The sequence below is a fragment of the Aptenodytes patagonicus genome, chromosome 12 (genome assembly GCF_965638725.1).
Source record: "Aptenodytes patagonicus chromosome 12, bAptPat1.pri.cur, whole genome shotgun sequence".
Classification (NCBI taxonomy): domain Eukaryota; kingdom Metazoa; phylum Chordata; class Aves; order Sphenisciformes; family Spheniscidae; genus Aptenodytes; species Aptenodytes patagonicus.
The window spans coordinates 7,426,315-7,442,660 of NC_134960.1; the positions used below are offsets into that span (position 1 = coordinate 7,426,315).

The 16,346-nt window shown below is 54.5% G+C and overlaps 1 protein-coding gene across 1 annotated transcript; it reads right to left on the reverse strand.

Moving 5' to 3' along the window:
* Window positions 1–1,124: 1,124 nt before the first annotated feature.
* Window positions 1,125–11,868, reverse strand: SPARC (secreted protein acidic and cysteine rich). The gene is made up of 10 exons (XM_076349858.1): window positions 11,741–11,868; window positions 5,575–5,644; window positions 5,304–5,354; window positions 5,049–5,133; window positions 4,501–4,622; window positions 4,133–4,253; window positions 3,807–3,940; window positions 3,488–3,636; window positions 2,640–2,788; window positions 1,125–2,439 (listed from the first exon to the last, which is right to left on the reverse strand). The coding sequence occupies exons 2-10, from the start codon at window positions 5,629–5,631 to the stop codon at window positions 2,411–2,413; spliced, it is 897 nt and encodes a 298-aa protein (XP_076205973.1). The 5' UTR covers window positions 5,632–5,644; window positions 11,741–11,868; the 3' UTR covers window positions 1,125–2,410.
* Window positions 11,869–16,346: the final 4,478 nt, after the last annotated feature.

Here is a 16,346-nt window from a genome sequence, read left to right on the forward strand (position 1 = left end):
GAGCTTTCTGGGATTTAGAGCCAATTCCTGCACAAGAGGGGAAGGCAGAGAAGAGGAGGGCTGGAAAGCCTTCCCTTGCATGGGAGCAGAGCTGCCTGGGTCTGTCTGGCGGCGCTGGTGGGGAGGGCTGGCACTGGAAGGAATGCGGCTGCGTCTTGGCCAAGGAGCGCAAGCGGGAGTTTCTGGCTGAGAGGGAGCAACTGGAAAGCAGGTTTGCACAGGGCAGATGACCTCCTCTGGTCCCCACCTGTCTTCCTGTCCTCCCCCTGCCCAAATCCTCTCTTGCCAGCTCTCCTGGCTGGGAGGTGGTTCGGCAGCCGACAGCTGCTGCAGCCGGCTAGATCTCACAGGTGGGGGTCGTGGGCAGCGGTGCCCCTCGCTGTGCCAGGCCTGCCAAATCGCAGTGGCAGCCCCTGAGATGGGGAGGCATTCTCTGCCTCTCCATTGACAACTCTCCATTCCCCTGGCTAAACAGCTCCGGGAAGCAGCTTGGCCGGGTGGAATGAGCCCTGGGGTTCAAGGCAGGGGTGAAAATCCTTCACCTGGTGCCTCTGGACACCAGCACTCCCACTGGGTCCAAACAGCTTGGCACAGCACCTGCAAAGTGACCGTCCTTGATGGGACCTGCCCAAGGCTCTGCAGCCGGGAGCGACCCTGCTGCAGGAGCTGACTCTGCAGCTGCATCTGGAGCACAGCACATCCAGCGAGGGGCTGTTAACAGGGGGATGCCACAGCTTATCCATGTTGCAAGGGCTCTGGTTATTTTTAGCCCGTGCAAATGGCGATGTTTATTTTTCTACTGTTGTGCCTTTTCACCTTTCCCAGGGATTTTATCGCTCATGCAAGCGAGGGCCTCAGAGCCATGCGAGTGTCTGTGCTGGCTGCTGCAGTGACCCTGTCTGCCTCCATCACTCCAGCTCCATCTGCCCATGCATTACCCATCTGATATCCCCCAACGAGCCTGTTTACAGTGAGGTGACAGCCTGTGACTGGCAGAAGCACCTCAGCTTACCTTGGCCCAGACTCTTCCATGGGGCTGGGATGCCTGTGTTACAACTTGAATGCATGCATGATGTTGGCAATGCATGTGCGATCCCCCTCATGGGGATGGGACAAAACAGAGGAACATTGCAAGCTCGTTTATTGTCAGTGTTTCAAATCAGTATTTTTTATTACAGAGACTCATCAGGTTGCTCACACTGTGGCAGGAATTTAATAATATAAGGCACAAGGAACATTCAGAGGTAAAAAAAGAGTTCTCAGCCTGTGAGACTTAACCATCCCTTCGCTCCTGTCAGGACCCTCTCTAAAAAGCAAAATCCAAACACCTTCTCCCTTCCCTCCCGCCCATCCCTTAAACCCCAAAATCCACAACAGGAAAAAATATTACAGCCTTTCCCTCGAGCGTGTGGCAAGCACGCCTCTTTCTGAGCAGAAATGTCCCTTCCAAGCCTGACACAGCTTCCCTGGGAGAGCAGGGCTGGAATTTAAGCATGACCAAGGCAGAGGTGGGAAGTGCTCAAGGGCACCATGATTTGGGGAGAGCCAAGAGCTTTATCTCAGCTACAGCAGAATCGCAATAGCAAGGTCAGCCACGCGCACCCCAGGGGAACAGGCGGCCGCACCCAATCTCCCTTTGCAGCACAGAAAACACAACAGCAGTAGGGTCATTCAGTAATGGTAAAGCACGTAGCACTTTCAAACCTTTATTTTTTGAGGGGATTTTACAGGATGGGATGCGTTTCATTTTATTTGTTTTAAATTTTGTGTGCTTTCCTATTCATTTGTTTGATTAGCCCTTTTTTTTGTGCCCAATGATTGTTAAATTCAAGCCCTGGGGGAAAAAAAAAAAAAAAGGGAAAACAAAATCCTGCCACTCTATGTCTTTCTCACCTCTCTCCATCCCCCCTACCATGAGCTGGGTGACCACCACGTCACCCACAGCCGCTCTGCTCGAAAAGCCCAATCCTCCTACATCCTCTGGCTCTGCCTTCCCTTGCTGGCGGCCTGTAACTGGGGGCGGTGAATCAGCTGAGAGGTCTTTGCGTCTACGCTGACGTGTCCAAGAATGTGCTGTTAGTAAGAAGTTAAGAGAAGTTGCGAGAGCAGATGCCGAGACGGAGCAGATATTTAGGACAGGAACAGGGTCAGTCAATGGTAAAGACATGTCAGAGAGAGAAAGGGCTGGTAAGAGTGTGTGGAAACAGCCGAGTGAGTAATCTAGTGGTAATAGATTAGGCTATGAATGAGGACTGTTATTTCTCTTAGCACCGTTACTACATAAGTTTAGATCTATATTAGCACCTTGTTCCCAGGGAAAAACAAAACAAAACAAAAGCGGTTTAAAAACCGAAGGAAGTGGGAAGGTTAAAACAAGACAAAGTTGGCAGCAGAGAAGGAAGCTGGGGGTTTAGATCACAAGATCCTTGTCTATGTCCTCTGTGGAAGGAAAAGAGAGAGACGAGGTTAGGAGGCGGATGCTGCCAGGGTCCCACTGCTCCTGCGATCCCCCCTCCCTCCTCTCCCCTGCTTTTCCCTCCCCAGGACCAGCTGTAATGCATTGCTTCATCCCAAGTGGGGGATTTGGGGGTGCTTTTCGGTGTCCCCTCCACCCCATTCCTTCCCTGCTCAGTACTTACGCTCCTTAATGCCGAAGCAGCTGGCCCACTCCTCCAGGGCGATGTACTTGTCATTGTCCAGGTCGCAAGCCTCGAAGAAGCGGGTGGTGCAGTGCTCCATGGGGATGAGGGGGGCACGGAGGGGGGCCAGCTCGGTGTGGGACAGGTACCTGCCAAGGTGACCGCGTGGTCAACATGCCGCCTGCCACCACCAGCCACCCTCCCACAGGAGGGGAGATGCTCTGCCAGGTGCGGGGGCCAGCGCAGGGCAAGATGCTGGCCCCAGCTCTCTGTCTGGTTTGGCTGCTGTCCCAGTGCCCTCCCAGTATCCGCCACCGCGTGTCATGAAGGTCAGGGACTGGTGTCTGCTTTTGCAACTGGCTGTGCTAGTCACAAAATAGCTGGGGGTCCTCACCAGCTGCCCCAACCCCGTGGGTCTGTGTGTGTGATCGCTCTCACGCCCATCTCCAGCTCACAGCTAAGCCAGCAGCTGCTATTTCAGCTGCTGAAGTTATCCCAGGGCCTTTGGACTAAGATATTTTAGGGAACTATCATCCGACAGTAAATCTGAGAAGACAGAAACTCCACGCAAGGGAGATGGGAGCAGCTGGGGCTGGAGGAGGCCCATCTTTCTGCAGAAGAGCTGTTTGCAGAAAGTAAAACTGCCTCTACCCCAGCCTGGTTTGCCCCAGCCCCTGCCAGATGTGTGCAGGGGTTGTCTCTCCATAGGGCTTTGCCTGTGCCTCTGCCACCAGCCACCCACTTGTATCACATCTCCAGCCTTGACATCTTCTGTCACCAAATCACCCTGGTCCTTGGGCAGGAAGGGGTCCTGGCAGGGGCCTCCGTCCTGCTCTGCCGACACTCACCCATCGATGGGGTGCTGGTCCAGCTGCCCGAACTGCCAGTGTACAGGGAAGATGTACATGTTGTAGTTCTTCTCAAAGTCACGGGCCAGCAGCTCCACGGTGTGGTCACCAGCCTCCAGGCGCTTCTCGTTCTCATGGATCTTCTTCACCTGTTGTAGGAGAGACCAGGGAGACCTTGTCAGCAGGGGAACGGGGTGCAAGGGGGGACCCCAGGAGGGGCTTTACATGGGGTGTCCACAGGTCATTCTGGATGGGCTCCCCATGTGTGCTGGGCTCCGTTGGCGAGGTGAGCTCCCAGACTCCCACCCCAACCCCTCACCTTGAGCTTCTGCTTCTCCGTCAGCAGGTTGTTGTCCTCATCGCGCTCGTACAGGGTGATCAGCACGTTCTTGAGCCAGTCCCGCATGCGCAGGGGAAACTCGGTCAGCTCTGTGTCCAGGCAGGCGGGGATGACTGGAAGCAATACATGGTGGTCAGCACAGCACCTGGACTGTGCTGCGCAGCCCCAGACCCCGGACACACAGCCTCGGCGCCCTCCCACCTCGGCCCTGCATCTGCCTGGACCTTTGCTCTCCCTCAGCCCATGGGCAAGGGGTCTGTGCTCAGGTTAGGGGTCCCTTTGTCTAAGGGAATGACTCCACCTACATTTGCAAGGCCCAATGTAGTCCAGGTGCAGCTTGTGTCCCTTCTTGGTTCCCTCCAAAGTGCACTTGGTGGCAAAGAAATGGCAGGAGGAGTCGTAGGTCTTGTTGTCAGTGCCGCAGACCTGCACAGGATGGGAAGATGCTGCATGAGGGACAGCGAAGCCCAGCCTTGCTAGGGGGATCAGCAGGGAAAGCCTCCAAATGAGATATTTAACTTGTTTCCTGGGGTGAACAGCTCCTTGGTCACCACTGGCCAAGGCCAGATGGGCACCTGCCACCCTGACTCTGACTCTCTCCCCCACCATCTCTGGCAATGTCCAATGTGAGGTCCTTCCCTGCTCTGGTCCATCAAGCAGCTTCTGCCCTCACCTTCTCGAAGACGCCGGTGGTGGCTGGGCAGCTGGAGGGGTCCTGGCACACACACATGGGCGAGTTGTTGTCATCCACCTCGCACACCTTGCCGTGCTTGCAGTGGTGGTTCTGGCAGGGGTCTGGGAGAGGGCAGGGAGCAAAGTCAGAGCCTTCCCCATCCTCACCTCCCATGAGCTGCCCGGGGCATTTCAGCACAGAGGGAAGACAGAGACTTCACCAGGGACAGCCCCAAGCAGCTCTTCCTGCGCTGGGAAGATGTGAGGGTTTCCAGAAGTCCACATTAGCCCTTGGGCTAATCCTGGGCTCCTTTCTGTAGCCACGCAATGCAATGGCTTTTCTGTTGCAAAAAAGGGCTTACAGAGAATCCAGTGCTGGAAAGAGGCCATGCACCTCTTTTGCTTTTAAGTGTGCATCTAGGTTGGCATTGTCCTTGTGCTACAGCCCTTCCCAAAGAAGTCCCTCACTGTTTGGGGTGGCTAAAGCTCCCCCAGCCAGGGAAGGGACGATGTCTCTTCCTGCTGGAGGGCAGGGGAAGAGTGACTTACTCTCTGCGACAATCTCCTCTACATCTTCTGTGGGTTCCTCGAACTCTCCCACCTCCACCTGGACAGGGTTAGCCCCTACGGGCTCCTGCAAAAGAGGTCAGTGTTTCTGGTAGGGGTGCAAAAAGAGCTGGGCCCCTTTCCTGGGGGCAGAGCAGCCCCCCCCATTGCCCTCGCTCCCCCTTGCTTTGGAGATGTTCTTCCCAGAGCAGTGGGTGCTGCAAGGGATGGGTGACGAGGAGGAGCAGAGTCACCTACCTCTGTGGTGGGGTCTTCGATGACCTCCGTCTCATCAGGCAGAGCCTCCTGCTGCAGGGGAAAAGGGCCATGAGCCGGGGCCCGTGGGGAGGACAGTCCCAAGGGGGGTGACTCACCGGGGCAGGCGGCAGGGCAACCCTCAGGTTTCCTCCCCCCCCCCCCCCCGCTGCCCCCAACCCTCAGGGGTTTATTCGTTATAAAAGAATCCCCATCAGATACACCGGACAGGCAACCCCGACAGCAGAGAGGCTCTGTTGTCTCCCGTACTTACCGGAGCTGCCAGGGCTTTGCCGGCCAGGCAGAGAAGGAAAAAAATCCAGGCCCTCATCTTTCAGCAAACCCTGAATAAAGGAGAGGAAAAGGAGGGGTGAGGAAGGAGGCCGCCACGTGCCGCTCAGCTCCAGGCTGAGCTCACGGCTGGCAGTCAGACACTTAGAAAAGGGCGTTTTCTTCGTTTCCTGCCTGGTCTGTTCTATATTACAGCCCCACGTGCTGGCTTTTCTAGCTGAAACCTTAAGCCAAATAATGTTTCCAAGACAAATTCTTTTGATTTTGCAAAATGGGATGGTGGGGGTTTAGATTTCTGTTGCTTTCTCGGATGCCTTTAGAAAAATTGCAGTCAAAATGGAAGTTCTCCTTTCCTTCACAGGAGTTATTTTGAACCAAACACCCCATTTTTCATGTTAAAAGCCCCTGGTATGATCCCCAGGTACAGGCAATGAAACTCTCTACTATTTTATTTGTCAATCAGAGAAAAAATGAAAGTGGAGGAAGGAAAGAGAGAACAGAGAGACAATGAGATGGGGCACTTGAGAATTAAATCCTGTAGAAAACCCCTTCCCACATGGACACAGACATCTCTAGGGGTGGCAGGGACCAGCACCCCCAAACGTTGGGGTCTCTGCTATAGTTTTTCCCTTTCCTACTCAGACCTGAGGGTCCCCAAACTGGGTTTGAGGGATCCAGGATGCTTTGGGGTTGTGTCCTGCCGGGAGATGAGCTCCAGGAGGATGACCCCTTTTCACCCTCCCCATTTGGGCTGTTGCAGGGACTCCGTAGAATGAGTGAGCCAGGCAGCCCAGCTAACACCGGCTGCGATGCGAGCCAGAAGGAGAGTACAGCTGGTGAAATCACCCTGTCCTTGTCCCCCACGGTTCCTGTTTGGCAGGATTGAGCCCCTCTGTGTGAAGGCAGAGAGGAGCTCAGCTGGCCGCTTAATATGCCAGTGGCATCCCAATCCTGACAGCGAGGGCTGCCTGCTCCCTTCCGCCCGCCGGGAGTGTGAAACACCCCCGGTTTGTCTCCTGCCAGCGAGGGGACTTGTCCCCCTGCCAAGGCTTCCGCTGCCTCCCTTCCGCTCACCCTCCTCCACTCCACCTGCATGGCCGGGGCATCGCAGCCCACCGGCTCCCTGGGGCTGGGCAGATGGATGGCTTTGCTGGGACAGAGAGTGTTGGACAAGGTGTCTTCTTCTCTACCAGCGAGCATGGATGGATATCTAATTTGCCAGTGCATCCTTTCCCTTCCTCCCCGTGCATGGCAGCTCTCCGGGTATAAAACCACGCCAACACCGTGCTGCCAGGGCACCAGCCAGGCTGTGCCGTGCTTCCTAATTTAGCGAGGTTTGGCCACGCAGAGGCTGAAATCCTCCTTCCAATCTCAGCGCCCCACCCAGCCCCGGCAGGTTGCCCATGCAAAATAGGTGTCAGGGCATGGAGGGCAGCCTCCCAGGGACGTCGGAGGGCTGGGAGCACGGGGTGGTGTGGAGGGCTGCCATGGTGGGACGGAGGACCTGTGGGGAGAGGGGCTGTGGGTAGGGATGGATGAGCCCGTTTGCTCTGGCAAGGCTGCAGCTGAGCAGCTCCCTCCTCTCCCAACCGGTACATGCCGTCTCTTCCCTTCGCCTTTATTTGCTCTGGAGGCTGCTGAGAGCTCTGCTGGCATTTGCCAGGAGAGATCACTGGTTCTTCACTTCTGGAGGGGTGGTTTGAGGGGGGAGGTGGAAAAGTACTGGTGAATCTGGCCATCTCCTCCCTTGCTGCCATCCCCTCGCTTATAAAGGCTCCTCCTGGGCTTCTCCCAAGGGGCTTGTTTGCTTTGGAAGGTGCTGTGAGGTTCAGTGATGCTCGCTGGGCAGAAACACGGCAGTGCCCAGCCCGGAGGAGAGCGCAGTGCATGTACACGTGGAAGATGGCATTAAGAAGAACCCAACCCCAGACCAAAGCCCTCTCAGATCATTTCCCCAAGCCCAAAAAAACCTGAATTTCAAAGTCTGGGCATGCAGTGAGTAGGGGTCAGAGAATTACATGCTTGCTAGGAGCCAGCAGACAGTCAGAGCTGCCAGTGTTGTGTTTGGAGGAAGAAGGAGCATGAAAGAGTCTGAGCAAACAAGCTCTGCAGAGCTGTCTCATGCCGGAGATGGGAAAACAAGTTTATTTGAAAAACAACATCCTTCTGGAGGCACAGCTGTTTTGCAAAGGCATGGTCTTTCCTGAACGCCTAGTAGCCAAAAGTCCTGAAATAGCAGCTCAGGAGCCCCACACATGGAGCTGCTCCAACAGAAGATCCTGGCCCACAGTGCAAGTCACTGGTGCAGGTCTCCCTGTGGACCTACCGTGGTCCTGCTGTCCAAGAGGATGCTCTTTGGAGCTGGCAGTTGGGCCATACCATGAGCTCAGCATCTGTCCCCCAGCTGGAGGGGCTAGGGGGGATCCCTGCGAGGGGCCCTGCACTGGGAATGCCTGGCGTCGCTCTACAAGAGCCCTACGGAGGGCAGAGGGCAGCGTGAGGGGCAGAGCAATGGGGTGCAGCAGGGGGTCACTTTGGACAGAGGAAAACAGGACTGGGAAAGAGATTTTAGCAAGCAGGGACTTATACCCTTCTGTATCCTAAAGAAATCAACAGAAGCCAGCACTTTGCAAGACATGCTGGAAATCAGCACATCCTGGGCACAGAAAGGGCTGCTGAATATAAGGTAAGAGAAATCTCCACGGTCACCATCCCCTCCTCCGGCCTGCCCTCCTGACTGCTGATGATGGAGGAGAGCGCCTCGCACCCATGGGCTGCAGGACCCATGGCCTGCATTGCCTTTCTAATGCTTGACCCCACTTGCATCCGAGGTGGGGACTTCAGCTCCCAGTCGCTGGCTGAACACAGTCTTGTGGCTTCCATAAACCCCTCTGGATGGTTTGCCTTTCTAGCTTGGCCCAGGCTATCCCACAGCACCGGCTGCTCATTGCATTTTGCAGCCATGTCCCTAACAAGAGAGCCATGGGGTGTAGAGAGGTCTGAGACTGACCCGCAGCACCTCCATAAATTCAAAGCAGGCTACTCTGGCAAGCTCTTTACCTCCCTCCCCCAATCCTGTAGCACCATAATAAGTTTCTCCTGCTGGGGAAAATACCCTGCAGTGATGCACGGAGGAGAGTCTGTGCCACTGGGGTCTGTTTGGTCCCTCTTGTCTCCTCCCGCCCAGCCTGGGGCCTTTGTGGGCTGGGGGAGGACAAGGGCCGGGCGGGTGCAGCCTTCGGAGGAGGCTCCATGGATGGTGGAGCGTGGCCCATGTGGCGCTGGCCCTGGCCAGGGTTGCATAAGCCTTTTGGGATGCCACGTTAGCGTGGGGAGGAGTCTCTGCCTGGCCACTTTGACAGCTCCTCCCTAAGGCCACTGGGATAACCCCAGCTGCCTCCACCGCTAACCCGGGCAAGAGGCCCTGCTGCCACCTCCCATCGCCAGCAGCTGAGAGCAGGAGTGGCTAATCGTCAGGCAAAAACTCTCCCGTGTCTCGGCTCGCCACCTGCACCCCAGCCCGGCCACGCGGGAGGCAGCCAGCTCGAGCGGCAGGGTCTGCGGCACCCACCCTCCATTTGCTCATTGCTCTACCAAGGCTCTGCAGGTTCTGACATGCCCCAGCACCTCAGTCTGAATGTAAAGGCAGGACCGGCCCAGAAAAAGCTTCTGCCTGCAAATCCCACCGTGGGCCATAGTTTTCAAGGTGCAGATGGGTGACTGAGTGTGGCCACCACAGAGACCCACTGTGAGGGCAGTGACCCCACTGTCTGGCCCTGACCTGGCTATGCAAGCAAGACCCTCTGAGCTTTAGTCAGCCAACCACTCCCGGGCTAAAATTCGGTTTGAAGTTAGAGTTGTTTGCGTGAGTCCCCATAAAGCTCCCTGCTGAACAGGTCCCTGCGTGTCTGGGATGTGCTGCTGGGGGTGCCGGCTCGCCCAGACGCGTGCTGCAGCTGCGCTGGGTCCCAGGGGAGCAGGGCAGGAGCAGGGGACTGGGCAGAAGCCAGCCTGGCTCCTGCTACTTGTGCAGTCCCCTCGCACGCGGTGTGCAGGCTCACAAAGCCAAGTTTGGTTTAGATGGAAGTGAAATTCCCTTTAGCTCATGCACACACTTACACATTCCCAGTAAAACACAGGAAAAAAAAAAAAAAAATCTGTCTACCACATCTGTCCATGCAGAGTCACTAAAGACACGTTTACACCACAACACTGTATTAACCCACTCCCCTTGCAGGGAGCTGAGCAGCTCTGATTGCACTTATAAATGCTCCAGATCTTACAGGGCTTATTGATATAAGGGCAAGAGCCCATACGCCACTATAGTTGTGTGCTGGCTTGAAGCTGTCATAGTTTGTCTAGGCTGCAAATTGCATCCATAATGGGAAACAATTAAATTACCACCAAGCAAAGTGCATGGATGAGACCTGGGCTGCAAGCAGCAGTGCATAGCTGAGCCCTTTGCAGACCTCAGTCGGAAAGGCAGGCGATACAGCATTTTGCTGTCCTGCCTGAGCTTTTTCTGTTGTTTGGACTGGACATGGGACAGTGCCAAAAGCAGCCCGGATACTTCTGTGCCAGGTGCAAGCGGTCCCTCTGGCTCCCGGGGGATACAGAAAGCTGATCTCGCACAGCTCCACAAAGGAGAGAGAGAAGAAACTGTCCGCTAAATATTCTGCAAAAATGCAAACCATCTTCAAAGCATTCCCTGGGCTCACCCTGCCACAGCCGCTCCAGCGATAACAGCCCCAACATCCCTCTGACCAGAGGACCCAGAAAGGGTTTCCATGGGAGCCGACATTCCTCTGGGGCTGAGTCATGGAAGAGCAGAGGGTTGTGGAAGGAGGGGCTTGAAAAAAAGTTTGAAAAGTTTATTTCTCCTCTTCCCCCTCCCAACACCGCCCGCATCCCTGCTCCTGCCTATGTGGCAGACAATAGCTTGGCTTTAACTGCTGCACAGAACGCGACAGCCTTTTATTTCCACTTAAAACTGGCTTGATCGACCCTAACAAACAGCTGCGATTTACTTTTGTCCTTTTGCGGGGTTGCTGAGTTTTTGGGCTGTTTCAAGTTGGTGGTAACTGAGGGCTCAGAGTGCTGGCGACCTTCCCGGTGCCCCCCGACTTCGCTCCAACTTGAAACTGTTGCCTTTCGGTTTGGGTGGGAATTCAGCCCCCATCCTGTTAAGTTTCCTTTTCTTGGCTGGATGCAACAGAGTGGAGCTTTCTTAGAGGAGGGACACAAAGAGTAGAGTTAGCCTGCCACGCACGTCACCGGGCCGGGAAGGACAGCGGCTGCCTTTAAAGGAAACAAGCCCTCGGCTCTTCTGCGTGGACCTAAAATTGTGTCTGACTGAGCCCAAGTTCTTAAAACTTAAAAAAAAAAAAACAACCAGAAACAAAAAACAAACAAAAAAGAGCTTTATCTTCCTCTCCTGCAACCTCCGTCTCTCTAACAGTTGATCAGCTGGAGTTAAACAAACTGGGGCAGCAGGACTTGAAATGGTTTCAAAGTCTGCTTGGAACAAAAAGCCAAGTGTCTCTCTCTTTTTTTTTTAAAGGAGAAATAAGAGTGGCTGTATTAAAAAGAAAAAGCTGAGATGAAGCCGACAGCTCTTTTGTTCTTCCTCTAGATATTCTGGTGAGTAAAAACATCACCTGCCAATGCACCTCAGGCTGGGTGTAATTGGGACTGGTTTGTGACTAGATCTGATTTGCTCTGCAGGTTGGTTTGATGTGCCCAGACATTGGTCTCGCGCATCTCGCTAAGGAAATGCCCCACAACTGAAAACCCAGAGGGGAAAAAGGGAGGAGAGAGAAAAATTAGGGCAGGTTAAAGCTTTACAGCCAGATGCCACCAAAGTGTTAAAGCTGGTAATCTGGCAGTGAAATACAGTAACAGAGTCAGTTTAGGAGCGGAGATGCTGCAAAGAGGAGAAAGAGAAGTCGGGAGGGGTCTCCAAATGCATCACTCGGGGTGGGGAGCGTCCACCTCCCCACCCCGAGTGATGCCTTGCCGAGCAGCGGACGCACCCCACGGGCTGGGAGAGCGGCTCCCGGGCCAGGGACCCCCCGCGAGTGGGGCTATCGGGACCCCCATGCCGGGAGAAATAGCACAGCAAAGGCAAATGCGAAGGTCTCGGGCCATACCTCGCAGTCCCGGCAGCAGGGCTGAGGAAACTTCAGGCGCTTGGACGGGCTGGAGGAATCTGCAGGTTTTAGAAGGAGGCAGGAGGAAGCCAAAGGGGTGGGCTGGGTTTCCTGCTGCCTCTCCTCCTCCTCCTCGCTATCTTTCCAAATCGGTCTCTTCCTCTCCCTCGTGGGCAGTCCCAGCCGCCCGAAAGACGGGCTGAGGCACAGCCTGGGTCCAAAGGATAGACCAGAGGAATCAAGCGGGGCTGGAGATCAAGGGGGGTCTCTCGCAGGGACAGATCAGCCCCCAGCGCAACCTTCCCAGCAGAGTCACTGTCACAGCAGCTGCCTGCACTGCTGCAACGAGTTTGTCAGTTCTCTGGCTCTCTCGGACTAACAGCACAGGGGGAGCAGGGAGGAACACCATCTCTCTGCTTGGTTTGTGCATCTCCTAGCACCTTGGCCTACTGCAATTAACATGTTAAATGCTGTCATTTCACAATGGGGTAGTTCAGTCCCTGAGCTGGTGTTTCCCATCCTCAGGGGGGATGCAGAGGAAGGCAGGAGAGTCCTCGCTCCTCCATCCTCTCTCCTAACATTGCTGCCATCTGGGACTGCCTTGCGGGGAGGGAGAGGAAAGAATGATCCAGAGAATGTGGACAGTTATGACATGTCTGAAATATGCTCCAAGTAGACAGAGAAATGCTGGGCTGGTAGATGTGACCCTCAGCAGATTGTCTCTCTGCTGTGGTTATTGCCCAGCAGATCTGGACTGATTGAGCAAAACCTGCAGTCGAAATTGCTGGTCAGTTGAATCTGATGGTCTCTTCAGACATCACCAAGTATTTTGACCCTACAGATCATAGCTGGAGCAGCTGCCCAGCCAGAGGCAGCCAGACAGCAAAGCTGTTTGGAGTTGACTTTTCCCATCTGTTCCTCTCTATGCTCAGGGTGAAAACCCACCTCCTCTCCTTGCATCTCACCATGACCGAGGGGATTTAAGGTTCATCTGCTCCCCTGGCAGAACCAGACAGCACGCCTTTATGCACCAGCACGGCCATGGCGCTGCATTGCAAAGTAAAACCAGCAGCCAAAAAGAGAGGCTGTCAAATTGCTGGAATTTGGGCATCCCTGAAGAGTGCCTCCATGACATACAGGGCTGTCCTAGGCACTGCAGATAGTCCAGCTCTTTGCAGCTTGTGATCCACCTGTGGCACCAACCCTCAACCCATCCAGGGTGATGCAAGGTTGCTTTGCAGGGGCTGCTGGAAAGACGGTGGCTCGTGTAGCCAGCAGAACTGAGGACAAGTGATCTGGGCACCAGCAGTCTGATTGCAGATGCTGGGTGAAGGACACCCAAGACCATAACAAAATGCAACATCGTGTTTTGTCTTGGCTGCCTGGGGTTTGGGTTCATTCCTCATGATTACATGCTATCTTTGAGAGGGGCTGAGACACCAATCTGGGTGCTTAATTCTTCCCACTGATGTTGCTGAGGATTTAAATGTCAACATAGGAAGTGGCCTGGTCCTGACCTGCCAGGCTGTGTTGGCTCCTTGCTCTGTGGGACGCCTGTTACTTTGTGATTTGTGATTCTTTATCAGCGCACTCCTTGTCCGGCCTCGTGGCACTTCTGCTGCATGTGAAAGAAACAGAATGTAAGACTAAACATCCATATGGCCAACAAGAAACAAAAAATAAACAAAACAGAAAGAGAAAGGGGAGGGAAAGATAGGGAAGGGGGCCATGAGAAACCATCATCACTTCCCAGTGAGACGGTCAATCTCTGTGATCAGGCAGCCCGGGAGGCTGGTGGCAAAGAACAAGAGAAGAAAGTCTTCTTCACCCATTTCTTTACTTGGCTACACACCACTCAAAAGCCATCCCTGGGTGCTGATATCTGGATGTTGATATGACTCACAGAGGCATCCATAAATACCCCATGCGACCCTCTCGGGTCCATGTGGAAGCCAGCTTTGTGATGGTGTCTAAGACCCTGTGGGTCCTTCTAACACAGCCAACCACCTGTAGCATCTGGAGCATCTTTTCCTCCCACCAGAAGTGTCCATAGCTCCCACGTGCAGCTCAGTGCCACTTGTAGGTCCAGTTTGGCTCCGGAGGTCACATGTCCCCTAAGCCAAAGGGGACAAAAAAATCATTTGCTTGATTTGCACACCGAGGAGTTGAATGCTGTCGTTGAATGCTCTCTGCGCTGGATTAGTCACGGCTCGCATTGAAATTGTACAGCTGCTGGTAATTCTCCTAAGGGGAAAAAAAAAAGACATCTGGAAAAAATTTTAGGGAGAAAAAAAAAAGAGAAAAGAAACCACGTCTTTTCTAACTGACAACGTGGCAATTGCTTAGTGCTCTTCACTGTAGCCTGAAGCTAAGCCCTCTTCTAAGGGCTTAGACAAATGACAGTGCCAGGAAGATAATTATAACAGGGATTTCTTTATATACGTGGCGGCTTAAACCTTGGTTTTGAGTGAAAGCAAAAAGCAGCCTGCTGCAGTGATGCAGTCACATCTGGAAATGGCCCCCGAGCTCACGGCGGTGAGCCCCGGGTGGGTGGGAGTGAGGGGTCCTCACGGTTCTCTGTGTACATGGTGGGGACAGCCGGGTCCTGCATCTCGTGAGGGACACGCTGCTAGGCCCGGGTGTGTGTTGTCAGCCGTGGGATGGAGGGGGATCGCACAGAGAGTGAAACAAGAGCCTGGAGCAACTGGCTGACTCTTTAATCTTGGCAGCTTTAAGAAGCTCCAGAAATGACTGAGAGCTTGCAAAGGAAGTCCTGAAATGTCCTCTCCGCAGTTATAAGGCTTAGTGGGGCCAGCAAAGGAGTGTCAGGCTGCCAGGAGGAAAACTGGACCTCACACATGCTAGAAGGTCGTCTTATGCCATCTGGGGCACTGGATGGGCAGAAGATGGCTCAAGGGGCCTCATCAGCCCAGGAGCCCTCGCAGCGCTGGTGGTGCTGTGCAGCACGAGCCGGCCTCGCCGGTCCAGCTTGGGCTCTCCCACAACGTGCCAGCAGGGTGGTTCGGGCACAACTGATGCACCCCAGGGCTCCCAGCACTCGCTCCCACCTCAAGTGACCGCACAAACTCTGATGGAAACAGCAAACAGGACAAGACCCCTTGAGGCTTGAGCTCAGTTTACAGCGAAGCCAAGAGGTTTGCAGGGCTGAGGTTTGAACTCCAGCTAACTCCAGTTCAAAATCCAAATTTCTTCATCCCATTTTAAGCCAGGTCAGGCAGATCTGGGCTGGCACAGTTGAGAAAACCCCAGTGCTCTCCAAGAGGGGAACAATTCTGCTGCAAGAGAAGGAGAGAAATGCAACTGAGCAGCTTGGTGGCAGCGATACAAGTGAGGATTAATAATCCTGCTGTCTCCTACTCACAAATCTGTCAAAGGAGCCTTTCCGTCTCTCTGCTCTGGAAGGGATTCTCTAACGAGTTTTTCTGGAGAGGATGTTTCTGCATTAATCGCTGGTGGATGCTGCTGCAAAACAATGAACCCAAAGTGCATATAAATAAACAGGATGCCTTGGAACCACTGCGGGAATGTCATTTACTAAGTCTTCATCGCTGGGTGTGTGGCTGGAGGCTGAGCTCCTCACAGGCACAGGGCAGTGTGGGGAAAGGCAACAGCTACTGGGGTGGGAACCCAGCACCCAGCTCAGGAAAAGGCGAGTGAGACGAGTAAGTGCAGAGCAGACAGGAATGTGCTTATCCCAGGAATGTCCCAGCTCTCCTGCCATCTGCGAGTGTGTCAGCAGGTCCTGCAGGAGGGTTTCTGTTTTTTTCCATTTCAGAAGCAGATCAGAGGCAGAAAGGCTGTGTTCTCTAGACTCACACTAAGCAGATGCATGGCCACTGGAAGCACCATCTGCACAGGGCAGGATGAACCCAAACTGTCCTGGGAACTTGCCCGAGGGTGGCTGTCTTTGTCCTACATGGGGCAGGGACTTCTCCACGGTGGGATGAGACTCTCCCTCTGGGCTCAGCAGTAGGACTGATGCCTGGTGCAGATGGAGCAGATTGACACCTAACCAAGGTCTCTTCCAATGCCTGGACCGGGAGAGCCTGAGCCTCAGTGCTCTGCAGATGGACTGAGAGTGAGCTGGCTCAATGGGGCGATGCAGGCAAACGGGGTGCTGGCTCTGCCAGAAGCAGATGGAGAAAGCAGTGGATGTCATTGCAGATTTTCAGCTGTAAACCAGAGGCCTGCGGGGCAGGGGGTGGAAATCCAGCTGTGCATGGCTCGGTGGTGAGTCATGACCTGGGAGCAGGCTGCGGAGCCAGGAGGCAGGACATGCTTGCTGTGGGATTGCTTGCTATTTCCGTGGTGAGCGTGGGGTCTCACAGCTGTCCCCTGGGTCTCTGGCGGAAGGCACTTCCCATGCCCCATGGGAGGGATCTCTCTTCCACCTCTTTCAAACTACCCCTGCAATGATCATCTCACTCGCTTGGAAACATGTGGGGCTGCAGGCTTGGGAGAAGCCTATCTGTCCTCCCTGAAACCAAACTGAGCCCAAAGCAGCAGGGGGGAAAAAAAATTATCACCTTCCTCAGCCATGGTGCAAGCAGCTCTGTGTGCCGCAGCTACCCCATGCTGTCCTGGA

What these genes read in the sequence shown, in the direction of transcription:
- SPARC (XM_076349858.1), bottom strand. Translation starts at nt 5,631, where the DNA reads ATGAGGGCCTGGATTTTTTTCCTTCTCTGCCTGGCCGGCAAAGCCCTG. An exon ending in AGAGGAGATTGTCGCAGAGA is followed by an intron (nt 4,623 to 5,048) that starts GTAAGTCACTCT and finishes GCCCTCTCCCAG; the next exon opens with ACCCCTGCCAGAACCACCAC. An exon ending in CTGCTTCGGCATTAAGGAGC is followed by an intron (nt 2,440 to 2,639) that starts GTAAGTACTGAG and finishes TTCCTTCCACAG; the next exon opens with AGGACATAGACAAGGATCTT.